At 43.7% G+C, this 27,345-nt stretch overlaps 2 protein-coding genes across 3 annotated transcripts; one reads left to right on the top strand and one right to left on the bottom strand.

Annotated features, from left to right (window-relative positions):
• Positions 1 to 4,228: 4,228 nt before the first annotated feature.
• Positions 4,229 to 8,173, top strand: LOC133928749 (probable protein phosphatase 2C 48). Its single transcript, XM_062375212.1, has 4 exons — positions 4,229 to 5,096; positions 6,739 to 7,153; positions 7,242 to 7,465; positions 7,569 to 8,173. The coding sequence occupies exons 1-4, from the start codon at positions 4,881 to 4,883 to the stop codon at positions 7,746 to 7,748; spliced, it is 1,035 nt and encodes a 344-aa protein (XP_062231196.1). The 5' UTR covers positions 4,229 to 4,880; the 3' UTR covers positions 7,749 to 8,173.
• LOC133928750 (uncharacterized) lies at positions 8,040 to 17,123 on the bottom strand. 2 transcript variants are annotated; one of them, XM_062375214.1, is made up of 8 exons: positions 16,732 to 17,118; positions 16,513 to 16,643; positions 14,945 to 15,022; positions 14,783 to 14,827; positions 14,535 to 14,579; positions 14,372 to 14,423; positions 8,994 to 9,090; positions 8,040 to 8,568 (listed from the first exon to the last, which is right to left on the bottom strand). In XM_062375214.1, the coding sequence occupies exons 1-8, from the start codon at positions 17,045 to 17,047 to the stop codon at positions 8,403 to 8,405; spliced, it is 930 nt and encodes a 309-aa protein (XP_062231198.1). In that variant the 5' UTR covers positions 17,048 to 17,118; the 3' UTR covers positions 8,040 to 8,402. The 2 variants fall into 2 exon arrangements, with proteins under 2 accessions (XP_062231198.1, XP_062231199.1); XM_062375215.1 differs by lacking the exons at positions 8,040 to 8,568; positions 8,994 to 9,090 and adding an exon at positions 9,800 to 9,975 and having other exon boundaries at positions 16,732 to 17,123.
• Positions 17,124 to 27,345: the final 10,222 nt, after the last annotated feature.

The raw sequence follows: 27,345 nt of genomic DNA, 5'->3' as shown, positions 1-27,345 counted from the left end.
TTCTTTTTTCGAAAGAATTTTTAAGTATTTTGTTCAAATTCCTTTTAGTGTTTTCCTTAAATTACTTTTTCCTTTGCGAGGGTGCAATTAATTACTTTGATACTCGATGCACGTAACTTTTGTTTGAACTATTTGTGTGTATATACTTCCAATACTTGTTTTGTGTGCGTTTTCTATATTTGAGCCGATTGAAATCTAGAGTAATTTTAGTCGATATCATTTTCACGTCGTTGGCGAGCAATGTTCTGGCGGCTGGGTTGATTTGGGAAGCCTCCTTCATTACAGAGTTTAGAAGAGCTCCTGGGAAGGCAAGCAAGCCAGATGAAGGAGGCAGATGAAGGGACGAAGTGGCAAGGTGGTAAGAACACTGTGGGCCATGCAAGCCGAAAGACCGCCGGTGGGGGGTTAGCGCGGCGACAAGAGGTTGACGCGGACCTAACGATAGGGATGTCGTTAAAGACAGGGGCGAGCGGGGAAGGTGGGGGAACAAGCAACATGACACAAAGGGAGAAAGAGAAAGATGACTTTATTGGACTTAGAAGAAGCAATCTGATGCATCGGATGTAGATCAAACGAACAGCGTTAATTAACCCAAGAAATGGAACATTTCATGCTATTGATACATAGCATCACCATGATTTGTGATCGTATAATTTTCAATAACTGACTTTCTAAAAAACCCAAAAGCAAATAAAAGAAAAAGAGCATTCTAGACCAGGAAAAAGGAGGAGGGCATACATGCGATGAAAGGAACCCATATCTGGAGCTTAGCCCGTATCTTTGGGCTCTCTCACTCCTCACCTAATTATGCAGCTGCCTCCTTTTAGCTTAGCGCCAAACAAAGATACACGCGTCGCTTCATGAGACCCCCAAAAGAAGGCATGTGCAGAAACAGTCGCCGAATCGGGAAAATCTAGCTCCGACACGTGCGCACCCAACGCGAGGCGAAGAGGAGGGGAGGCCGGCGATCGCAACAGAAGCCAGCTGGATCTGTCGCTGACCCGCCACGGTGACGAAAAATATCTGCCTGGAGTGCCAATGCCACGTGTCTAGGTGCCAGTGAGCGGGACCCATACCTGTGCACGGTGGGACCGGTGCACAGACGACTCCGTAGCCGTCGTTAGCACCAATAATAAACACCCACAATTACTTTTGCAGTTGCTCATATTATTTTGAAACAGATATTCATCGAAAAGGGATGGATATTTATCCGTTTCAGATATATGTTCAGCGATTGTAGACGTGTTGGGTAGCAGAGATTGTAGACAGAATGATAATATTTTATTCAAAGTCGGATATTGATAAATTTTATTTAAAAATTATAGCTCTTGATAAGACCTATAACTTTATAGTTGAAAACTTTTTCATTTGAAATCATTATCAAATGATGAAATACCAACCCACATCAATAGTTTGAACCATATTCAAATGGATTTGTCCAGAGCTTAAACCTTGAGAGGAGCATACTAAAAATATCATGCACTAGCCTAAGAAAGAAGCACTCTTGAGATAGATTTTGTCCTCACTAGTAAAGATCGAAGTGGAAATAACTTTTTTTCTAGTATTAGTTTTGCCCTCTTACAAGTTCTCTCACTAAGATCAGACTCATATACATGTTTTTCTTCGTCATTATTTGGACATCTGATAATAATTTAAAATAAAAAAAATCAACTACAAAATTGTAGATCTCGTCGATAATTATATTTTTTATATAAAATTTGTTCCATCTAATTTCGTATGAAAAATTTATGTATAAAATACATTTTTAAAAAGGATTCACTATGTGAATCGCATCTGGTAATAGATTGCAAAAATTTATAACGATTTAATACTAAGTCAAATTGGGATACTTATATGAAAGTTATAGCCCTCGGTGAGATCTATAATTTTGTAGTTGAAAATATTTTTATTTAAAATTATTTAGATATCCAAATAATCTTTTAAAGTTCAGACATAATAGGTCAAAAGGTTTGCTTATGTTATTAGTATTACTAGTACTTCTATGGTGGGATGGTAAAATATATCATGTGAGCTGAGAGGTCATGAGTTTGAGCGCCAAGAACTGCACGAATCATTTGATTTGTTACTTGTGATGACACGGCTGCGGGGTTCTTTGGGTTAAAAAAATTTAATTTTCTTTTAAAAAAAATTAATTTTATAAATTGATTACCAGAGACGGTCTGCTTAAAGAACCACCTGCAGTATTAGGTTTCTACAGTCAGTTCCTTAAGTAAACCGTCTCTGATAATAAGTTTTCACATGCGGTCATTTTTGCGTCTATAAAAATCATCTATTTTTACAGGTGTTCGACCAGATACGAGTTGTTAAACACCTATATTAATAGATTACTACTTAATTCTAAAAATAATTTTTGTAGTAGTGGATGTAACTCAGTCTTTGCCTTTTGCCATGCCAGTCTTTTAGAAGCAAAAGGAAAAATTTCTTTTGCCGTACTTCATTGGTGCTCATTTATATTTTGTCGTCACCTTCAATTCAACATACGTTGAGTGCCAAGGAAATAAAAAAAAACAAGAAATAGAAAGCTGATGTAAAATAGAGAAAAATTATAGTAAATATATAAAAATTGGAATCACCATTGGAAGAAAAGTTTTAAAATCTTACAAGAATTTCTACTTTGAAAATTTTAACAAGAGCAATGAATGAACCTCTAAATTACCTTCAAGAAAGAATTTGTTTCGCATAGTTTGAGTGTATTACAAAGTGCTAAGGAAAAATTGTAGTTCTTGTAAAAATTTTAAACTTTTGTTCAACTTTTATTCCTAAATTTTTCTGAATATTTCACTTACTTCCCATGAAATTTTGTATCCTTTTTTCCTCGTGGATTTATATGATTTTCCTAGTAGTTTCTTATTATCGAACTGTGCTGACCAAATGGCAATGGAAAAACAGATGTAAGCACTAAAAGAAGCAGCAGCAAGAGAGATAAGCACGATTCTTCAATGCAGAGGAGATGATCTATATGCGATTATTTGCGCTGATGAGTCCAGAAATATTAATACGAAAAGATTTGTATAAAGTTGACCATAATCATGAATATTTGGGTTCTGCGTACTTCCTATACTTTCTACCATGAGTAAAGATTGTCTAGAAAATCCAGTGTCTTACTATATTTATCGTGATTTAATTTGCAACATATGAATTTTAGATAACCTAGAGTAAATTTTAAAAACATATAACTATTTTAACATATGCTTATTTTAAAAATCTAAAACTATTTTAACATATATTAAAAAAATTATAATTTTCTCACCGTAGACCTATCTATCATTCTCGGGCAACAGGTGAGCTCACGATTAGTCCTCCTATTACATATCAGAGGATGATAGATAGATCTACGGTGAGAATATTATAATTTTTTTTAATATGTATTAAAATAGTTGTAGGTTTTTAAAATGATTAAAAAAATTTATAGTTTTTTATAACATATGTTAAAATAGTTATAGATTTTTAAAATTTACTACACAAACCAAGATAATTCTCACCACAAGTCTTTGCACCTCTCAAACATACCTGGACCGATTTATTGGTCTCAACATTTCCTACGGGAGGGAGGGTTGCGGAGCTGTTAATTTGCGGACGCGCGAAAACAGTCCAATTTGTGTCTCCTTCCGGCAGCCTCTTCTCTTTTTTTAAACTTTTTTCCCTCTGCATTTTTCTATTTTTAGAATTTTTTTTAAAAACTTTTGTTAAAACTTTTGTGAAAAATTTAGCTTAAACTTTTGAGAAAAATTTAACGAGATTTTTTTTTAAATAATTAACGAGAAAAGTTTGTATCGAAATACCAGTGAGCTCATGTAAACCGTCTCGCTCGGATGCACGACTTGAGCTGCCGTGGGCCGCACGTCATGCGTCAGCAAGCGCGCGCTCTGAACAAGATTTTTGGGCTACACACCCTACAACAAAGCACAGTGTAGAACACGCGTATTGCTACAATACAAAGGATTTATCCACAGTAGCGGACCCAATGTCAGAGAGCGTTGGGTAGCGACGATTAGATTTTCCTTTTTTTTCATTTTTCCTCATATAAATTATGATCTAAATCGCATACTAAATTAAACTTGAACCAGATTGAAAATAGTCATAGGCCCGCTACACTGTCATCTGAATCCGCCACTGCTTATCTACATCACGGAAAAATAGAGGAATATGCAGAGTCCCCGAGGGCCTATCCGTCATAAACCAGACGAACTGAAGAATGTTGCTGCGCAGGCGGCGGCAGTCTTCAGTTCACGGCTTGCGGACTCGCCCGGTCGGCCTACGCTAAGCTTCCCTTGCACCAACGGCTCTTCCTCCCACCTCTTCTTCTTATTCTCCTCCCTCCTCCGCGGAGGCTCCGCCTCCTTTAAAAGCTCCCGTCGCACTTCACACTGCAATTCACACAACCCTCCTCTAGTCCTCTTCCTTGGTTCCCGTCCAATCCTACTCTCTTTTTCTCTCCATCCTTTTTTTTTTTCAAGAACTAGCTGCTTTGGTTGTTCCGTGCTTCTTGCTTGGTTCTTGAGCAAGAGAGCTTAGAAGCTCTTCTTCTTCTTTTGGCTCCTGTTCGATCCAGTCTTGTCCAATCCAAGCTCGTTGCTTGGTTGCAAAGGAAAACGAAAGATCCAGGAGAAACGACAGAAATATCCGGAGCGGGGTGCCATGCGTCCTGTCCATCATCGCCATGGCGGCCGGTTGGTGCTCTGTTCCTGTCCATGAACACCGCCGTACCATCCGCTTCACAAATCAATCATCATCCTCCGTTCTTGGTTGGAGCTAGCTGAACTTGAGTCTCGAATCGATCAGTCGCCAAGAAACCGAGAGAGCAGGGAAGTAGCAGAAGCTCTTGGTAGTTGGTAGCTGCGCAGAATTGATCCGTGAGGATGCGGCAGATCTCGTCGCTGCTGCAGGGGCTGGCCCAGTCGCTGTCGGTGGGAAGGGAGAGGAAGGGGGACAGCGCCGGCGCCGGCGAAGGGAAGGCCGCGGCGGTGCTGCGGACGTCGGGGACGGTGTGGAGTGAGGGGTCGGAGACGTTCGCGGCCGTGTGCTCGCGGCGCGGCGAGAAGGGCACCAACCAGGACTGCTCCATCGTCTGGGAGGTCAGCTCTCTCTATATCTCTTTATCTCGCTCTCTGCTACTGCTCTGCTTCTTCTTGCTTCTTTAATCTCGCTCATTTTATTTTGTTACAGATATTATTGGTGGCATAAAGTAGTGATAGCACGTGATATTACAGGCTAGTTGGAAAGACGAATTTCCTAGAAATTATACAGAAATTTACTGATTTATTACAAAATTAAGAAAAAACTTCGCAAGGCTCATTCGTTCTGTAGAAGGGAAAAAAACGAGAATACAGCAAGCACTAGGACTTGTCATTTCTGACCACCGAGAAGAAAGCAAACAGCTTCTTCCTGTACTCCCTGTGTATTGAACCTTGACTTCTCTTTCCGTTGCTCACCTAATCAAATTAATTTTTTTTAGCTCATGAGGTGTTTTAGTTGAATTTGTTGCTCGTCAGGAAAAAAATAATTTTTTATTTCATTTCAATGAGCAACTGAACTGTCTGGTATTGGCTTGAGCGTATTCCACTGACAGAGTCAGTTAGAGAGGCATAGGTATTGGAGCATGAGAAAGGCATCATACGTGTCTAGATTTGCTGAAGGAGCATGGTTTCTTGGTGTCACTTTTCAGCTCTTGATATCTGAACAACCAAAGTAGCTTTGGATAGTTATACTCACTGCCTAAGATGGAAAGTTAACCACATCCACATTCTTGAGAGTTCTTCATGGACTACATGTTTGTTGTAAGCTAGGGCATTGAATTATGAATTAGAAGACTGCCAATCTTCTCTAAAGATGAGTTTCTTTTGTGTCATTTCTTTTCTAAAATAAAATTGCAATGGACTAATTTGGCCTTTTAATTCTGCAAACCAAACCAGCCAATAGAGTAAGGACATCCATGACCTATACTAGTAGCTCAAAGGGCTGGTTCAGTTGGTTCTCAGAGCTGTCACCCTGGAATCTTAAATTGCCGATTATCATGTAATGGTTGTACAATATAAGATTAACAACCCCCTTAAACCTGGACCACACATATAATGCCAAACCGACAGAACATTACCCATAAAGTATCATATCACATTCACACCATTTGTTGGCAAATACAATGCAAAGAACTCACAACTATTTGGCTTAACTGCTTGCCTATTCGATTTGGAAAATGGTATATTAATCGAGATCAGAAGATATACAATCGTTATGAATTAGACAAGTAACGACATTTTCCTCCTGCCCTATCCAAATCCTATAGGTGCTATGGATATGAGCATGAGCATGATTTGCTAACTCATGACTAACTATGTTCTGAGTCTACTTTTTTTTATCTCCAATATAAACAATAGTTTCACCTCCCTAGCCACATGGGCAAGGGTGGTCTTCTTCTTGAGTTGTAGTCCGATGAATAACAGTGGGACAATCAATTTCAATAATTATAGGCGTTGATGTATAACAGAGATGCAACCAGTTCCAATCCAATGCAGATGAATAACAGTGGTACAATTCATATAGTTGTGTTTAAATCGCATAGGGTTTAAACACAACTGTTTGGATTGGAAGGAATTTCAGAAAATTCTCACAAATATCGTATGAAGAAAGTACAAGATTTATGAACTGCAGACGAAATTCCTGCATTCCAAGCACGGCATGTTCTTATTTATGACTCCCTGTTTTCTATCATCTCTCCAGGGGTTCGGGTGCCAGGAGGACATCTTCTGCGGCATCTTCGACGGGCACGGCCCGTGGGGCCACTACGTCGCCAAGGCCGTCCGCGAGTCGCTGCCGCCGTCGCTGCTGTGCCACTGGCAGGAGGCCCTCACGCTGGCATCGCTGATCGACGGCGAGAAGAAGCTCAGCGACTGCCGATTCGACCTCTGGAAGCAGTCCTACCTGGCCGCCTGCGCCGCCGTCGACGACGAGCTCCGCCGCAGCCGCCGCCTCGACGCCGTCCACAGCGGTTGCACCGCGCTGTCCGTCGTCAAGCAGGGCGACCTCATGATCGTCGCCAACGTCGGCGACTCCCGGGCCGTCCTGGGAACCACGACCGACGACGGCGCCGTCGCCGCCGTCCAGCTCACCGTCGACTTCAAGCCCAATCTGCCCCGTAAGTTGTTGTTGCATGCACTGTCTGTCTGGCCATTCTTGTGACGATGGCGGCCATTGCTGACGTCGTAGTCTTGAATCGGATGCAGAGGAGAAGGAGCGCATCCGGCAGTGCAACGGCCGCGTGCACTGCCTCGCAGACGAGCCGGGCGTGCACCGGGTGTGGCTGCCCAACCGGGAGTCGCCGGGTCTCGCCATGTCCCGCGCGTTCGGCGACTACTGCGTCAAGGACTACGGCGTCATCTCGGCACCGGAGGTAACGCAGAGGAGGATCAGCAGCAGGGACCAGTTCGTCATCCTCGCCACCGACGGGGTAAGAAGCATCTCCCTTGCCTTCTTCTCTTACCGAAAATTCTCGTTTTTCTTTTCACTTGCGTACGGCGGCTGACGATGACAAATGTCAATTTTTCCGGCAGGTCTGGGACGTGATCTCCAACGAGGAGGCCGTGCAGATCGTGGCGGCGACGCCGGACAGGGAGAAGGCGGCCAAGCGGCTCGTCGAGTGCGCCGTCCGCGCGTGGAGGCGCAAGCGGCGGGGCATCGCCGTCGACGACTGCTCGGCGATCTGCCTCTTCTTCCACTCGCCGCCATCGTAGACACGACACCTATACGTGCTTCAATCGACGTCAAGGAGAGAACAAAATGCACATCTCAAGATTACGATTATTATGCCCGTCGCATTCTTGGTAGAGTGCAAATTGTCGCTGTCCAATGCTCAGAACGTTCAGTCTGTCGCATTATTGGGACACTGCACGATCGATGGCCCTGGACGGCGACCAGCTGCTGGCGGTGGTGGATGACCAAGAAAAAAAAAATCTCCGGCGTTCACACCGCGCTTGTCAAAATGTACGAGAAAGAGCACCAGCCACCAACAAAAGGCACGAAGGGGAAGGAAAAAGAAAGATGCATTTTGTCCTCATTTTCGGCGTGTATGGCTCTGAATTTCTGTTTTGATGGCAAATAGTCACAATTATAGTTGTACATCAATCAAAATTGGGTCACAAATCATATCTTTGGCTTCCTCCGCACAGATAGTCACAGTTGTTTTACATCAACACAATAGGCCAATAAGGTCACAAATCACATATTTGGCGTCGTCCGCGTGAACAATCGGAATCTTCGTCGAGCTAGCACCGAGGCATCAGGCAATTTTTATCAAATCCTGGAAATGCACCAACTTGTCTATTTGATAGGCTGCAAGTGAGTGGAAATTCCACAGGTTGTGGTGGCTATGGGAGCCATTCGTCGAGCTAGCCACCGTAACGGATTTTTAACGACTCAGGGGGCTCCTCTTCCATGATGCCAGCTCCGGTACTGGCCAAGTATTCCCTTATTGTTGTTTTCCGGTCACCAAGATAGGTGTGATCTAAGAAGTTGCTGTATGCTGATTCTCCAAGATTTTTCGCAGCAAGAACACTGCAAAGCAATCAGAAACATGAGAGGCGCTCGGAATACTTAAAGGATCATGCTTCTACATGCCTAATATAGTAACGAATTATATAGATATTGTGTTGCCATTGGATAACTATAACGTTCAAAGCAATGATTTCCTTTTGCTTAGGAAATGCCCTGCTTTCAAAGCCACGAAGCAATAACATAATTTTTGCTTGAGAAATGCATATTGCTTTGAGATGTCATAGTCTCATAGATGTGCTGTACCAGGGAGAATAGATATTAAAATAACTGGTGGAGTGCATGGGTGTAATTTATGCGCTAGGCAGGCTGATTCCAATTTGAACAAAAGTTAGGCCATTTCTGATGCTAATTATGAATTTATTCAAGAGATAAAAAATAAAGATGCAGATTGTTTAAGATAATATCTTTGAACAGCAAATACTTACCAATGTCTAAGATATAGGCGACATGGTAAAATATCATCTCTCCAAATCTTGTCAATGTTGTACCGTCCATAGCGTTGGTTATATATTTCCTTGCTTCCTACAGAAAGAATGATCAAAGTTTCAGTATTTAATCGACTTCGGAAAAAAAACAATTGTGTGTTGTCTCAAGCATTTCTTTAAAAGTAAACAACTTATATCTACATAAATGTGTTTCGATTTGACAGAAAAGGTAAGAGATATGTTCAGCAAAAAGCTTTATAAGTCATCATAAACTTAACTATTTGAGTGGGATTTGAAGTTATAAAAATGTCTAGCTTAACTGAAATTTAATGATATTGTCATCCAACAGTTTCTAACTTATAGGTCTGGTACGGGCAGGACGCCTGGACCGATCTAGCAAAGGCCGGAGGGGAGAGTCAGGATGGTTGCGGAGGGGATAACGTAGTCTCTCGCGCTCGCCCTTGTGCGCCTGGCAGAGCTCTTCTCCAGCCAACAACGCAACGAAGCTCTGAACACACCTGTTAACCGAAGTAGAATCTTATTGCTTGCTTCTTGATTACATCCGTAACTCTTTTATAGCCCAGGAGCTAGGGCCTAACAGACTCCCTAACACATCCAAATCCTAACCATACATGACTCCAAATCCTAATCAAACACAACTCCTAATCTTAATCGAATTAAACACAACTCCTTAACAGATTTTAACCTCCTAATTATAACCTTTAAGGATTGTCCTGTTGCCGTTTCTTGCGTTGATATGTTCTTCCATAGAAGGCATCCGTAACATTTCCTCCAACCTCAGAAGATAGCTTGTCCTCGAGCTAGAACCCAGGAAACTGCTGTTGGAAAACGACACAAGGAACCCAAGTCGTATCGGATGCTGGCAAATCTTTCCAATGAATCAACACCTCCCAAGTACCACGGTTCAGATGAGAGCGGGGAATAGCAGCAGGAGTCAGAACAATCTTTCCGTGGTAGATATCTGGTAAAGGAGGAAGATTGGTTGGCGGTGTACCATGAAATTTCTTCAAGAAGACAACATGGAACACATCATGAAGGCACGCACGAGCTGGAAGTCGAAGACGGTACGCCACCGAGCCAATGCGCTCAATGACCTGATAAGGTCCATAGAACCGAGGCACTAACTTAGCAGAGCCGGAAATTTCCAAGGACTTGGCGGGACGATGCTGCAAGCGAAGCAATACCCAATCATCTGGTTGGAACTCCACATCATGGTGTTGGCCATCATAGCGGTGCTTCATAGCAGACTAGGCCTGCTCGAGACGGCCGGCCACATCTGCCAGGAACTCATCCCTCTCCTGGAGCTGTTGGTCGACGGCAACGACACGCACGGCGCCTACCTGGTAGCAGCGCAGAGGCGGAGGATCGTGCCCATAAATGACACGGAAGGGCGTTGCAACGTCTGATAGGAGGAGTTGTAGCAGAACTCCGCCCACGGTAACCAACAGACCCACTGCCCGGTACGGTTGTTGGTCAAACAACAAAGATACATGGCGATCACGCGATTCGTCACCTCAGTCTGACCGTTCGTCTACGGGTGGAAGGCCGAGCTCATGTGAAGCTTGACACCAGTGGGTTGGAAGAGCTCACTCTAGAAAGTACTAGAAAAGATTAGATCCCGATCGCTGACAATTGAAGAGGGCAGTCCACGGAGGCGAACAATGTCGTCGTAGAATGCGCCGGCCACCGAATTGGCAGAGTATGGATGGTCGAGGGTGATGAAGTGTGCATATTTGGAGAAACGATCCACCACGGTAAGAATCACCGACTTGCCACCTACCTTGGGTAGAGCTTTGATGAAGTCAATTGAAGTATCAGCCTAAACCTGAGAGGGGATGGACAGAGGTTGGAGAAGCCCGGTCAGGTGTAGATGTTCAGTCTTGTTCCGCTGGCAAACTATGCAGGAGCGCCCAAAATCCTAAACCAATTGACGCATACGTGGTGCAAAGAAGTGAGCATGGAGGTGATGTAATGTCTTCTGAGTTCCCTCATGGCCCATCGTATGAGCGTCCAGCAATAGGTCGTGCCAAATCGAGGAATCGATTGGAACAAATACCTTGCCATGAAAAAGAAGAAGGCCATCAGCTACTGTTCAGCCGACCGATCCCTCACCTTGCTGAATTGCAGCGAGGCGGCTAACAAGTTCGGGACGCGACGCCACCTCCTGACGAAGCCGATCCAAGCAAGGAAACAGTGGCATCAGAGATGGCCAGAAGAGTGCATCAGCAATGGCGTTTTGGTGGCCCGACCGATATTCCACACGGAATGCATAGCCGAAGAGCTTGCTCGCCCATTGGTGTTGAGGGATGGTTGTGAGCCGCTGGTCCAATAGGAACTTCAAGCTATAATGGTCGGTGAGGATGGTGAATGAGCACCCCCCATAGATATGGCCTCCAGTGACAAACTGCCTTGACCAACCCAATCAGCTCACATTCATAGGCTACAAGCTTGGCGTGCTGTGGTGCCACCGGTCAACTGAAAAAGGCCAGGGGCCGATCTCCTTGGTGTAGGACGGCGCCGAATCCCAAACCCGACGCATCGCAGTTGACTACGAACTAGGCGCTGAAATCTAGGAGTTGAAGAACCGACCCGGTAGTGATGACGGTCTTTAGTGGTTCGAAAGCTGATGAAGCCACGACCCCCATACAAAGGACTCCTTCTTGAGTAGCTTAGTGAGGGGATCCGCTATGACACCATAATCTTTGATAAACTTCTGATAGTAACCCGTCAATCCGAGGAATCCCTGGAGGGCACGTACTGTCTTTGGAACTGGCCAATCCTTGACCGCAGCGATTTTAGTTGGATCCATCACCACCCCTTGACCGGAGATAATGTGACCCAAGGAGGCTAGAGATTCTTCGCCGAACGCACACTTGGAACTCTTAAGAAACAACCTGTGGTGCAATAGGAGCTGGAGAATCGCACGGACATGATGAAGGTGGTTGAACCACGTTGCCCTATAAATAAGGATGTCATCGAAGAAAACTAGCACAAAACGGCGAACATAGGGCTTGAGAACAACGTTCATAAGTGCCTGGAAGGTCGTCGGCGCATTGGTCAAGCTAAACGGCATGACGAGGAACTCAAAGTGACCGTGGTGTGTGCGAACGCCATTTTCTTGACGTCTTGAGGATGCATCAAGACTTGATGGAAGCCGCTGTGGAGGTCGAGCTTGGAGAAGTAACGTGATCCCTTCAACTCATCAAGGAGCTCGTCGACGACCGGTATCGAGAATTTGTCCTACACAGTCTTGTCGTTGAGAGCTCGATAATCCACACAAAAGCGTCAAGATTCGTCGTGTTTCTTGACCAGGAGTACCGGTGTAGAGAACTTGGAGGTGCTATCCTGTATAATGCCCTGTTGTAACATGTCGTCGCATTGCTGCTTGATCTCATATTTCAATAGCTGGGGGTAACAGTAAGGGAGCACTATGACCGGCGCTGTTCCTGGGAGGAGGTGAATATGATGGGCGCGCTGTCCGTCTGGTGGCAACCCGCAAGGCTCCTGGAAGACAGTGTCGAACTCGAGCAGGAGAGCTGCCATAAGGTCCGGTGCAGTGAGGCATAGGGACGCCGTGTCCAGGGATGCTGCTGTCAGACCTCGCCATGTGACGTGCCTATCCTGCAACCAGAAGGACATGGTTGTCAAAATTCCATACAATCGGGCTGAGGCGACGAAGCCAATGGATGACGAGCACGACATCATAGCGTCAGAAGGCGTCAGAAGAGAGACTTGAAGGTGTCGCCTGTAGGTGCTGGTAACCCCTTGGCGGCTGGGATGGGTGTCGGGAAAACTGAAGGCTTGGCCCAGAAGGGAGTCGGAGTAGACGGCGTGACGCGCGGCAGTGCTGTCGCCTTAGCGACAAGTTTGTGTGCAGTCACCGTGGCCTCTAGTTGATCCTCCAAGCATTGTTCATATGCCCGGGCCAAGCTCATGGCCATTTGGAGCGATGTGGGTTTCTGCAGCTCGATGCCGATGCGTAAAGGCTTGAGCAGCCCGACTGTGAACAGTTACACCTCCTGGGAGGCCGACAATGGATCGGCGTGCGCGAGAAGAGAAAGGAATTGACGTTGATACTCCTCTACCGTCCCCGTTCGCCGAAGCTGCGCTAGCTCCCCCAACGGGTTGCTTCGAATCGGCGGCTCGAAGCGCATGCTGACGAAATCGGAGAAACACGACCACGTAAGGATGCCTTCCGATCACTCCAAGTGATAATACCACTGTTGTGCGACTCCCGTCATGTGATAGGCAGTGAGCTAAACCTGTTCTTCGGCGAGGGTTCCCTGGCCTTGGAAAAACTATTCGCATCAATTAAGCCAAGGAAGAGGATCTTCTTCTCCATCATAGGTGGGAAAATTAAGTTTGTAGTAGTGAGGAACCGCACGCCGCTCACGATCTTGGTCTGCCGCCGCCGGAATGCCTGGGTGCGCAATCCGTGGAGGATGGTTATTGGAGTTTCAGCACGAGGACCCAGCCTGCAATCCTCTTGAAACTTCTTTGTACGTGCAATCCGCACATCGTGGCTATCCATCCGCTTATTGATGGTACTGATTTGCATTAAGATGAGATCAAGCTTGGAGTTGACGTCCTGCACAAAATTCCAAGAATCATCGTCACCGGCCATGGAGAGGGAGGCGAGTGTCTCTGATACCAAATTGGTACGGGCAGGATGCCTAGACCGATCTAGCAAAGGCCGGAGGGGAGAGTAAGCACCAGGATGGTTGCGGAAGGATAACGTAGTCTCTCGCGCTCGCCCTCGTGCGCCCAACGAAGCTCTTCTCCAGCCAGCGACGCAACGAAGCTTTGAGCATGTCAGTTAACCAAAGTAGAATCTTATTGCTTGCTTCTTGATTACATCCATAACTCTTTTATAGCCCAGGAGCTAGGGCCTAACAGACTCCCTACATATCTGACTAACAAACTCCCTTACACATCCGAATCCTAACCATACATGACTCCAAATCCTAATCAAACACAACTCCTAATCTTAACCGAATTAAACACAACTCCTAAACAGATTTTAACCTCCTAATTATAACCCTTAAGGACTGTCCTGTTGCCGTTTCCTACGTTGATAAGTTTTTCAATAGAAGGCGTCCGTAACAAGGTCATTCACACCCAAAAAGGAGGGGGAAGTTGAGGTCACTGTTAAAATGTCTTAGTATCGAAAAGAATGCTGGATGAAGTCAAGAGCAAATTATCATTTCATACAAAATATAAATAAACCATCTCCTACCAAATCTGATCAACAAACAGAAACAGTAGATTGATAGCATATAGACGTAGACATTATAGAACCAGTTCAAAATAGTTAAAATGAAATGAAGAACTGAATCTGAATGTGACAAAAATTCAACCTTGGCATCTCTCTTGAAAATATTCTTCATCGCTGTAGCGCGCACAGACAACCTGACCAACAAATTCCACCAAGATGAAGAATAAACCCATTGCAGGAAGCAGCAGCAAAGAGCAAAAAAATAACTACAGCTTTGATTCCAGATGCAGAGTACAGGCCCTTACTGCTGGATTTGTAAAAGGCACTCCGTCCAATCCTTCAGGAACAACCTGGCAACACATAAAAACACAAATAGAAGTGGCAGCAAATACTTTTGGAGAAAGTAGTCCAAATTATGGATCAGGACTGAACAGTCTAAACTCCAAACAGCTTCAGACTCCAGATAAAGCAACTGAACATCTAACCAAATGGTACAACATTTATTCATTGCATAATCTAGGTTAGATCGGCAATGAATTAATTGGTCACTCACCGCAAGAAATCTAAACTCATGTTCCCTCTCGATAAATGCTGGCACCTGCAAATATCACGATTTTCAATCCTTCTCACCAAAAAGGGCACAAAAAAGCTCCATTAGTTTGCCCTTGAATAAAATATGACACATTAGCACAGAGAAAACCACAGTCAACAGTACCTCATCCTCCTTGATTTCGAAAACAGTGACTACTATCAGTTCACCCTTGCATGGCTCCACACTTAAGCTTGAGAACTCCTACAAGTCACCCAATACTAGAATGAACAGGAGAACGTAATGGAAACAATAAGGATCAAAACTGCAGCTTTCTTAGAAAAGTACAAACTAGACTCTACATGACTACATCCGCAAACATAATCCAATGTCAAATCATATGAAATCTCAATAAAAAAGCCTAGTTTGCTTTCCTCCAAGACCAGGAGGTCCAGGATCATAGGCGTCAAAGGCAATTATACCCATATTACAGAAAACCTCAACTAGAAATAAAATTTACTCCCTCATAATTGCGTTAAGATGCACCTATTTGTTTATACTTTTGTAACCCTGTTTCGTTAATGTTAGGATAATAATCCGCCGAGAGGATAGTCGGGCGGCATCGGCTGCTAGAGGAGGGATTAGACCATAGATTGGGAAATTTTGTTACCTGGACACCCGTGTCCAAATTTATTTGTCGAATTGGACACCCCGAATCCGAGTTGGATTCCGACACCCATGTCGGATTCCGATTGTATTTCGCGTGTCCAAATTTTCTTTGCCAAATCGGACACTCGAGTCCGAGTCGGATTCCGACAACCGTGTCCGTGTCCAGGTAACACTAGATTAAATCTTCTTTGCTTGATTTGATCTAAGCGCAATGCCACATATATATAGCTGGTCAGTTGGCCTACAGAATCATAATTCAAATCCAACTCTAACTTATCTCTAACTCTTATCTGATTTAAACTAACAGATCTCTAATCTTATCTCTAACTGAATCTGATTCAAACTAACAAACCAATCCAACTAACCCTATCGCTAACCACTCTAATCTCGTGCTACAGTAATTCCAGTACCTAACAGGTCACCTCTATTTGCTCATTGCAGCCTGTAATTTGAAATTCCAACTTTGTATGTCTAGTGTTTTACACCAATATTGCAATTTAGTGTTACTACATAATGGACAAAGAGACAATTAAAAATAAACAAACAAACTTGCAATACCCTTCAAGTGCCCGTAATACTAAGTGTATATTTCCCTTATTGACATCTGCATGTATCAAAACTGCATGTTCTGGTGTACACAAGTGCTGCAAAAGAGGTGTGCACAAGTATTGCATATCATAAAAAGATGTCATAGACAAAATTTAAATGACAGGGTTGAATTAAAAAAAAGTTTCCTTTGCAAAAAAGAAAAAAATCACAGAAACTCAGGTGTGTCTAGTTGAACATATTCCTCCCATAAAAAAGATCATCCAAAACCCTCAACAAGAACTAGCAGTGGTGCGGGACAAGAACAGTTAGACTGCATCATGTAACCACACAGAAGTTACAAAGATCGCGCTATTCACGCAGAATTAGTGAATTACACATCCACATCCAATACATGAACGCTCTAATCGAAATCTTATCCGCTTTGCAGAATCACATGCATGCTGCAACCTCCAGAGGGCCAGAGGGTATTTCTGCAACGACTAAACTTGAGGTAACCACGAATACGCTATACATGTACATACTGGTAATATGGATACCTTGGTGGCCTCAACGGCGATGCCGCGCTCGAAGAAGATGGGGGCGGAGTGGGCGAAGACTCGCCGGAAGCCGCGCAGAGCCGCCACGCGGAAGCCCTCAAGCTCCGGGAACGTGCTCCTCGCGCTCCGCTCTGCCATTAGGAACCTAGAAATGTTAAGTCTGGGTCTAGGGCTCGAAGAACTGAGTACTATCGATGGCAACGGTGGTGCTCTCCTCACCGGAGAGGAGAGAGCCGAAGCCGACGACGGAGACGCGGCCGCCGGGGGCGGCGACGGCTAGAAAGTCGGACGCGGAGGTCAGCTCGGGGAAGGAGCCACCGACGGCGGCTCCGCCGGCGGCCGCGGAGGGAGGAGGCATGGGGCGGCGGGTGGACGGCGGCGAGGGCTCCGGCGGTCGCCGGCGACGGAGGCGGAGGCGGGGAGCGGGGAGGGGCGGTGTGAGGAACCCTGGGCGGTCTGCGGCGTTGGATCCTGATCGGACGGCTGGGGGCGGCCCTGGGCGAGGAGGCGCTGTAGCCGAGGCGATGGCGCGCATTATTGGTCCCGCAAGGAGCACAACTTTCGCTGATGATGACCAGGCACTTACAAAGATGCGACACCAGCAGTATTGATTCAACGATTCCGATCCTCCTTTGCCACTGAATTAGGTTCTCGCGATTAGGGGTGGACATTCGGTTCGGTTTGTTCGGTTTTTGAAAAATTAGAAACCGAACAAATCAGAGAAAATATAGAACCGAACCTAATTAACCGTGATATTTCAAACAACTCATAAGAACCAACTAGCTTGTATCGTTATGCCTCAATTTCAAATAGTTTAACAATGCAAAAAGACACAGGCACATAAGTATAAAGCATTGCAATACATATACATGCATACAACATCACAAATTCACATTAAATTCAACACTCTAACTCAAAAAGTCTCACACTTAAGAGATAGGAAGTTCAACGACAAAAAATCTTGACAATAAGTTCGGTTTATTAGGTTAATTTGGTTCATGAAAGCTGAAAAACAAATAATAAGCCTAAAACCAAACAAAATGATTTTGAAAACAAGGAATAAAAAAAGTAATAAACCGTTAAAACGATTAAATCGGTTCGGTTTTAGTTTAGTTTTTTTCCACACCCCTACTCGCGAGCTCAAGCTTGATACTAAGCTCACGAGCCTCGTTGAGCCAAGCATGAAAAACCCGAACAACCCTTCCGTCTAATCAATAACATATACTATATATTAGAGGATGATCTCCCGTACCTCTTCGGATAGCAAGTCAAAGTCTGTCGGTAGCTGAGCACTGATGAATGTTGCAGTTGTGTTTCAGAAAATGTAGGCGAAGACTATGGTGGGCCTTCGGTCGGAGGCCGAAGGTTGATCCGCGACTTCACCCGCCCATATAGGCGAAGGCTCTGGCGTGCCCGCGGCCGGAGGCTGAAGGTCGACCCACGGCGCCGGGGGTCCAGATGGGCGAAGATCCTAGCGAACCTTCGGGTGGAGGCTGAAGGGTGACCCGCGGTGCAGTCACGGGACAGGCCGAAGGCGCCCAGTGGACGTCGAAGCCCGCATAGTCGCTCAGGGTACAGTTGTAATTATGTAAATATATTTGATAGTACCATAATGCCTCCGAATATGCTGAGAATGTGGTAGTTGAGGGGGTGAAACTGTAAATCTTAACGTGGAGTGGTTGAGTACGGGCTATAAATAGGGTCATATTGTAACTGAGATAATAGAGGAATTAAGATTATTTCACCATCTAAACATGTGTCACACTCGAAAGCCTTCGGCTTCCCCTCCAAGCGAAGGCCTTTCTTGTTTGGGGACTTAGGTTCTAACAGTTGGTACCGTCTGTGGGGATCGAACAGATCGAAGCTATGCCACTAAAAAGAAGACGAAGCCACTCAGTGCATCGGAGACATTGCCGGAGTGCCCGGCTGTAATTGGAGCTTCGACCGAAACGCTCCATTCGACGATGCGGGGCCCGAGCAATGGTTTGACCGGAGGAGCCTTCGGCGACCGCCAACAACACAATGGTGTTGATGTGGCGCCCCTGGGCGATAACGAGACAGCCATGAAGCGGCCATCCAAGAAGATGCAGCAGTAGTGCGAGGCGCATAAGCTAATGTTCATGCCCGCTTCAAGGCTTCAGCTGAAGAGCGAAGAAAGGCGCATGTTGAAGAAGAGTGGGATGACCTAGGTAATTTCGGAGAATATGAAGACGAAGATGAGATAAAGGAGGAAAGAATAGTCAGGCTAGAAGCCAAAGAATTGGAGAGGCAGATTGCGCAGAAAAAGCATATGCTGGATAGCTTGGCAGCAAGTGGGAAGGCCGCGGAATATCACTGGCGAGCAGAAGAAGCCAGAAAAACACTGGAGAAAATGCAAGAAGAGATTGATATGCTGCATCGCGCAGATGAAACAGCTCGCCACATGACTCTGTCAGAAATCACAACACGACCGGCGCAGGACCTTAGGCGATGGTCGTGCGCAGGTGATCCAGAGTCTCCGCTCTCCATTGGCTTGCAGAACCAGTTGTGGCCTTCGGGCTTCAAAATGTCTAGAGTGGTAATGTTTGATGAAGAGTCAGATCCGAGAGAGTTTATAATGAGTTTCGAGGCGGCAGTTGAATCCGCTGGAGGAGACGACGCGACACTGGCAAAGGCCTTTGTATCGGCCGTAAAAGGGATAGCAAGGTCGTGGTACTCCGTGTTGCCTCCAGGATCCAATCATCACGGTATTATGCTGAATTGTTAACACAACTATACGTCTTCAGCTCTTATGGGAGCTCAATGCTGCTGGTTTTCAGACAGATTCTGACAATAGTAACTGATTAATTTGTGTTTTGTGTTATCATTTTGTAGTTTGATTGCAAAAATCGTCATTTTAGTACAAATCAAACTAATCCCCTCTTCACAATCCTCTGAGTCACAGCAGGCTGGGAAAGAACATCCCTTGAGAAATCAATCAGGTTTTTCAGAACCTCCTTTCTGCAACCATTGCTGAAAGCGTGCAAGGTATGAGCAATCTTTCCTGTTATATTTCTATGGACGCGCCGCCTCCATCCATACTTATCTAACCCTGCAAAATATCAGCTACGAGTAGAAACTTAGCCAAACATGAGATGATCTCTTCCACCCTCATGTGATTTTATCTTGCTTACTGAAGAAAAAAGTTGTGTTTGCTTGTTTTAAGTCAAGCTCTCTTCACTTAAAATCATGTGGTTTTATGCTCGAAGGTCCTGCTTTGGCATTCCCTTACAACAAGTTCGTTGCTATCTGGCTGTTGTGCCATTTTTTTTTAAGGCACACAAGTCTCGGTTTTTGGCCACGTCATTTTGCAGGAGGAACTGGAAAGTGCATACAATGGAAAGCTCCAAGAGTCTAAGAATTCCTTGAATTGGTAAAATCTACATATACAGCCGTTGCGCTCGTCACGCATCAGTAGCCCTCGTTTGCTGCCCCCGTCTTTTCTCCAACACACACAGCTATGCGATGTTGATCATGTCCTGGAAGTTGACACTCCGTCAAGCATTGCCCAATTGATGAATCTAGAATTGTTGCTCAAGTTGTAACTTTTTCCCCAAAAGAAACTTCCCCGTCCAAGTTGAGTTTGACGGACAACTGGTCCTGTGGTAGCGTAGGACTTGATGTGGGCGTCTATAGAGTTCAGTGCTGGCTCAAGGAAAAAAAAAATTAATGTGAATTTCGGAAGTGGATGCCAAGCTAACCAAGTTTTTTTTTTCTCTTGAACACGCGGGAGAGCTATGTATCATTGCATTAAGAGAAAAAAAGGTTTAAGTACACCCAAACAAACACATCCGCTTAAGAAAGTTTACAAAACTTTCCATGAATTGAAACAAATGACCTTAACGACAACTAACTGCGCCAATATCTACTCACATTGAGTTGTAACAAACCTTTAGCACCTATGTCACACCAAATCTCCAGATTGGCACATGACTTTGTGGACACTTAAAAACACAACCATTACAGTGCTTCTATAACAACTAAGCCCCTAGAATCACTAATGAGTTGAACCCATGCTTCATCGGTTTAGTAATCATGTTGCATGTCCTCACCCACTAATCACTAAAAAAACACATCATCTGGTGAGAAACATTTGGGAGGTCGAATTGTATGAACAGAAGGAACCAAACTTGTCTTGCGAAGACGCATGTGCTTACAATATGTTGAATGGATTCATCAGCTTGATCACAAAGTGACCATCTCTCTAGATGAGGCAGTCCCCTTTTAGCCAAACGATCGGCCATCTAACAACGATTATGGACAACTAGCCATAGAAAGAATTGGCACTTCATCGAGCCCAAGTTTTCCAGATGAGTTTCCATGGTTCAACATGAATAGTCACCATGAGAGAAGGTCTTGTATGTTGATTTGGCCGAATATTGTCCAGACTCTGTAAACCTCCATCAGTGTTCATCCTATACCTCTAGCTAAAGCACAATATCAGCCAAGATATCCCATACATCTAGGTTCTGTGAGAGCACTAATGGAAGGTGCTCCTCATATATCTTGAACCCAAAGACAACCAAGAAGAGCTTGTTGAACTATGCGTTTATTAGCAATCCGCCTAGGGACTAAGGCTGCTAGATTGGGGGCAACATCAGAGATCACCTGTCCCTAAAGCCATCTATTGGTCCAAAACAAAGTGGTGCTGCCATTACCCACCAAACAAACCACCGAAATTGAGAAGAGAGCCTTTACAGTTGCATGGATAGGCACTTTAAATTTGCACAAGGCATGTCCGGCTGTGTTTTTTGAAGCCACAACCAACTTATTCATAAGGCCCACCCAAGGGTTGTGAGATCATGGATGCCAAGTCCTCCAAGCTCCGATGGCCTACAAACTTTTGCCCAAGAAATCATACAGTGACCTCCATTGACTTGTTCTTTCCCCTTCTAGAGAAATCCACAGCTTATTTTATCAACCGTCTTGACTGGCCATTTTGGAAGGTCCATTGCGATGGCATGATAACCCAGTATAGAGGTTAGCACCACATGAACTGTCGAGACCGGTTTAAGAAACAAACCAATCTCTTTTATGTGCTGAGCCTAGGAATCAATCTCAACACACAGTGACTTCATTGATGATAATCATTACAATATCCATACCTTAATCAACAAAACATCTTACAAAAGACATTCAAGGGTCAAAGAACCATTAACTCTGCATCGGATCCTAAGTGTAGTCTTCATCTTCACTGATAACTCCACAGGAAGAATTCGACGGAGAACACCTCCCAAGATTTCACTTCCTTGAAGTCTTCCAATTCTTTCCCAACTAAGTGTTTTGGTTATAACAAGTGTGAGCACATGTCGTACTCAGCAAGTTGTGAAGGAAATATATGCATATGAAGGTTTTAACAAGGATAAAACTCCTTCGGCTCTTTTGCAGAAAACAACATTTAAGTAAAACAATTTGAAAAGCAATAATAATTGAGTTAGTAGCAAACCACATCAAGATTCTAACCATCCTGACTTAACCAACTGACCACCTCAACCAAGGTTCTAACCACCAAGGTTAAACACCCAACACCTCAACCATAGCTCCCACCATCAAAGTTAAACTAAAGACAACCCACCTCAACCACCATTCCCACCATCATGATTGACCCACACCTCAACTATGGTTCCCACTACCACAACTGACCACACTAACTAAACCATTAAGTTATAATCATGGTAGGTTTTTCGCGCCATTAGTGACCATGAGCATGACTAAATATTCAGTTTTAACTCTGCAAAGGTTGTGCTTTACCTACAAGTCATGATTTCATCACCCGCAAGCAGGTGACTAAGTCTCCATTTTGCCCGTGTTAGCTAGACACTTGCATACATCCAAGGTGTGTGGCTAGGAGATCATTATAAAGCTTTTACAATGCTCCTCTCAACACATGTCTACCCGCTAAGGTTTCACCATCGCGTGATTCCACCTCAACAACGGAAGCCCCCTCTTGCCCCTTTTATATCCCAAAACATCGTCCATTCACTGCTCTTCAGCCTGGTCTATACTATGCTGAGAGTAGCAAATTAATTGGCTAGGTGACCCATACCAGGATTGTGGTTATACTATAAACGCAGAAATATCACCCCACGAACCAGTCCTTAGATTTGAGCAAGACTACCACTTTCTAAACCATACATCCTATTATACCACATGCTCAAATCTCTATACCATGTTGCTACAAAAATGATTCCATCATATTTTATCATTGTTGCATAGGACCATTATCCAATTTGTGGAACAATTATCATGATTACCATCCAAAAGCAAGGCTAAGCATCATCTACCCTTCCATAACCTAAAACCATACTAAGACGACAAGGATGATAAGGAAAGAACTAGGGTAAAGCCTAACACTTGGGATTCCTAACAATTTATTAGCATGCATGTTTATAAAATAAAACATTTATAAAACTAGGATAAATATGATCAAGAACACAAGTTCAGTGAAGTCTTGGTCTTGAAGTCCTTTTATCTCTTTCAGAACGTTGACGTCTACTCGTGAAAATAAGTGAAAAGGCAACACATAAACACCAAGATCCAAAAAGAACCAATTATCACACAACAAAGATCACGCTTTTCCGGACAATCCGGCGAAAGTACGGGTCAAAATGGGGCTGCGGTTGACAAGTTATGATTTTCTAAAGGTTAAAACGGGACTAAAGAGATTATCTACCGATGAAATTGTGTTGTTACGAATTTTCTATTATTTCCAAAGCCATCTATAACTTTCTAGTACTTTCTAGGATTTATTAGCATTTACTTTAATTATTGAGCTATATAAAAACATTAATCACAACTAAATAACATTATAAAAACATTATTAAACATTACCAAAACTATTTCAGATTTTATCCTATTTATAGAATTATTTTTATTGTGGAGAATATATTTGTTTGAATTATTCAACTAAGGAAACATTATATATAGGATTATAAAACTATTAAACACAATTAATTAAACATATAGAACATTATTAAACATTATTAGAAACTAATTCCATAATTTATTATTATTTTTACACTGGAAAAACTATTTATTGCATAATATACATTATTTATGACATCAGCAAAACAATTAAAACAAATAAAAGAAAAAAACTGACTCAGCTTTTTGGCTGAGGTGGCTTGACACATTAGCGGATTTGCTGTCATGGCCGGGTGAGGTGGCATGATGACGTGGCTAAATTGCTGACTGGGTTTAAGTTGGACACGTGGTGAAATTAGATTGGCTAGAGAAGGGGTATGTGGTTCTTTTAGTCAAGACCATTGGAAAAAGATTGGACAGCCAGGGACGCTTCTGGTCTCTTGGTTGGCTCTAGCGACAAAGGACAGCGGCAGTCGAGCTTCTGTGGTGGCGCATAGCTAGAATTCTTGCGGGACTTGAGCTCCGACACGCTGGCGGTGATAGTGAGTTGCGAAAAAGCTTCACAAGAGGGCGGCAAACTCACCTAGGGCGTTGGCAACTCCGAGGAGGTGGTGAGGTGTGTTGGCGGCGAGATGGACAACGATGACTCTCAGTTCTTCATCGGCGGTGGTGCTCCGTTGGCCGGGGAGCAATAGCGTGCTGAGCAGTCATCGACGAAGCTCGAGGGCAGGTTAGTGACAACAATGCGGTACAGGAATGGCGGGTCGGCGAGCTTGGATGAGGAGCGGCAATGGTGGCTCGGCATCGGGCTAGGGCGCTACGGCATCGCACCTACATCGACGGGTTGGGGAAAAAGCTTGGGATGCTCCGAGGAGGGCGTAGGGGTGGCTATTTATAGGCGGAAAGGTCTAGATAGGCCGGGCCAAGTACGGTTGGGATTATGGTGGCGGCGGCACAAATCTAAACTCATACTCCTCGTTTAAACTCGATTCGGTTGGGGATAAGGCGGTAGCAGGTCGTGGGGTTCACGTGGTCTCGATTCTATGAGCTTTTGGAAGATCTCCCGATTGGTTTGACAAAGATTTACGGTCACTGCATGGGCTTGAGTTGGAGTCAGACTCCAGCTTGAGGTGAGAGACAAGCATGCCATGCGGGACCCGCACATCAGCGGCTCGGGGCAAAGGCGGGATGGCGCGGTGCGTGTTCGGCAGCAAGCGGACGCTGCTACAGCCCAGAGGAGTGAGCGGCAGTTGCTGGTTCCGGCTGGCCCATGCGGGGAAGGAAAGGGCTGGCTCGGGCTAGCCGAGGGGTTGGGAAGTAGCCCAGAGAAAGAGAGAGGAGAGGGAGATGGTGGCGGGCTGGGCTGAAACAGAGGAGAGAGAAGAGAGAGAGGTGGGCTTCGGTCCAAAACAACTCAAAAGCTTTCTCCTTTTCTTTTCTATATTCTCTCATGTATATACACATGTATATTTATATATATATAGCATATATATCACATATATACAATATATTAACTTCACAAAAACAATCAATCAACCAACCAACCAACCAATTATGTATACACAAATGTATATATATAGATATTTTTTTATTAAAAAACATAGCCCTCAATGTATATATGTATTTATACATATAGCACACATACTCACATTTATGTATATGCATATAGGCTCACATAGACACTTAGGGTTTTTATTTGTAAAATCTTTTATTTTCTTCGAAAAAAGTTTTTTTAATTTTCCTGGTTTTAAGAATTTAGGCTGTTACAAAACCTACCCCCTTAAAGGAATCTCATCCCCGAGATTCGAGCTAATCTCCAAACAGGTAAGGGTACTCTGCCTTTAGCTCTTCTTCTTGTTCCCTGGTGCTTCACCTTCAGCATGGTGACTCCACTGTTCTTTACACATACACATGATTTTCCTTCAAGTCACTCGCTCTACCGTTTCCAAAATCTCGACTGGGTATTCTGAATAAGCCAATTCCTCTTGGGGTTCCACTTCTTCCAGGGGTCACTGTTCCTCTGGTACTCGCAAACACTTCTTTTAGCTGTGATATATGAAACACATTGTGCACGTCTTCCAGCTTGAGCGGCAATGCTAACTGGTAAGCCACTCTTCACATCTGGCACTCACTTTAAATGGTCCAATGTACTTGGGTGATAACTTGCCTCTAACCTTAAGATATCCTAGATGCGAGACCTTGAGATACACATAATATCCAACCTCGAAGGTTAACTCTCGGCAACGGTTATCTGCATAACTCTTCTGTCTGGATTGGACTGCCTTTAACTTTTCTCGTATTGCCCTGTATGTTCCTTTGCTTCCTTGTGTATACTTGGTCCAAACATTTGACCTTCTCCAGTCTCACTCCAATACAGAGATGTTCTACACTTTCTTCCATATAATGCCTCGAATGGGATCATTTGTAAACTAGACTGATAATTGTTGTTATACGAAAACCATGCATATGGCAATTTCTTGTCCCAACTGCTACAATTTTGAAGAGCATATGCTCGCAACATATCCTCAAGTATCTGATTTATTCTTTCTGTCTACCCATCCATTTGTGGGTGATGATTTATGGAGTTGTTGCCAAAACCTTGAGGTGAATTGGGTCCCTTGATCCAACACTATTCCCTTTGGAACTCCATGTAAACACACAATCCTAGATATTTATAGCTCTGCTAACCTATCTCCTCTATAGATTGTTTTATCCGGGATGAAATGAGCTACCTTCATGAGACGATCTAAATGACCCATATTGAATCATAGCTTGATTGTGTACGAGGTAATTTGACTATGAAATCCATCTAAATTTCTTCCCACTTCCATTCTAGTATCTTCAGAGGCTGAATTAATCCTGCTGTTCTCTGATATTCTACTTTCATATGCTAACACACATCACAATTGCCACATACTCGGCTTTCTTTTCTCGCTTCCTATTAGGTCACCAATAACGGCCCTTCAGATCTTGGTACATCTTGGCACTATCTGGGTGAATAGAGTAAGCTGACTCATTGACTTCTCTTAAGATTATCTCCTTAAGTTTTTTCTGGTCTAGTACACAGATACGCTTGCCAAACCATACCATGTCTTTCTTGTCTTTTGAGAACTTTAGAGCTTTGCTTGCTTTAATATTCTCTTTAATCCCTTTGATATTTTCATCTTTTGCCTATCCTTTCTGGATGTCCTCATCCACAAGGATGATAATGAAAGAACTAGGGTAAAGCCTAACACTTGGGATTCCCAACAATTTATTAGCATGCATGTTTATCAAACAAAACATTTGTAAAACTGGGATAAATATGATCAAGAACACAACTTGCCTTCGCTCGATTCAATTGGGTCTTCAGTGAAGTCTTAGTCTTGAAGTACTTCTAGCTCCTTCAAAACGTTGCTGTCTACTCGCGAAAATAAGCGAAAAGGCAACATATAAACACCAAGATAAAAAAAAGAACCAATTATCACACAACAAACATCATCACACACAAGATGACGCTTTTTCGGACAATCCGGCGAAAGAACGAGTCAAAATGGGGCTACGGTTGACAAGTTATGATTTTCTTATGGTTAAAACAGGACTAAAGAGATTATCTACCGATGAAATTATGTTGTTTGGAATTTTCTATTATTTTCCAAAGCCATCTATGACTTTCCAGTACTTTCTAGGATTTATTAGCATTTACTTTAATTTTTGACCTACATAAAAACAGTCATCATAGCTAAATAACATTATAAAAATATTATTAAACATTACCAAAACTATTTCAGATTTTATCCTATTTATAGAATTATTTTTATTGTGGAGAATTTTTTTTTTGAATTATTCAACTAAGGAAACATTATATATAGAATTATAAAACTATTAAACACAATTAATTAAACATATAGAACATTATTAAACATTATTAGAAATTAATTCCCTAATTTATTATTATTTTTACACTAGAAA

The sequence above is a fragment of the Phragmites australis genome, chromosome 9, assembly GCF_958298935.1.
Source record: "Phragmites australis chromosome 9, lpPhrAust1.1, whole genome shotgun sequence".
Lineage (NCBI taxonomy): Eukaryota > Viridiplantae > Streptophyta > Magnoliopsida > Poales > Poaceae > Phragmites > Phragmites australis.
The sequence above is the reverse complement of the archived record's forward strand: the minus strand, read 5'-3'. Positions and strand labels throughout refer to the sequence as shown.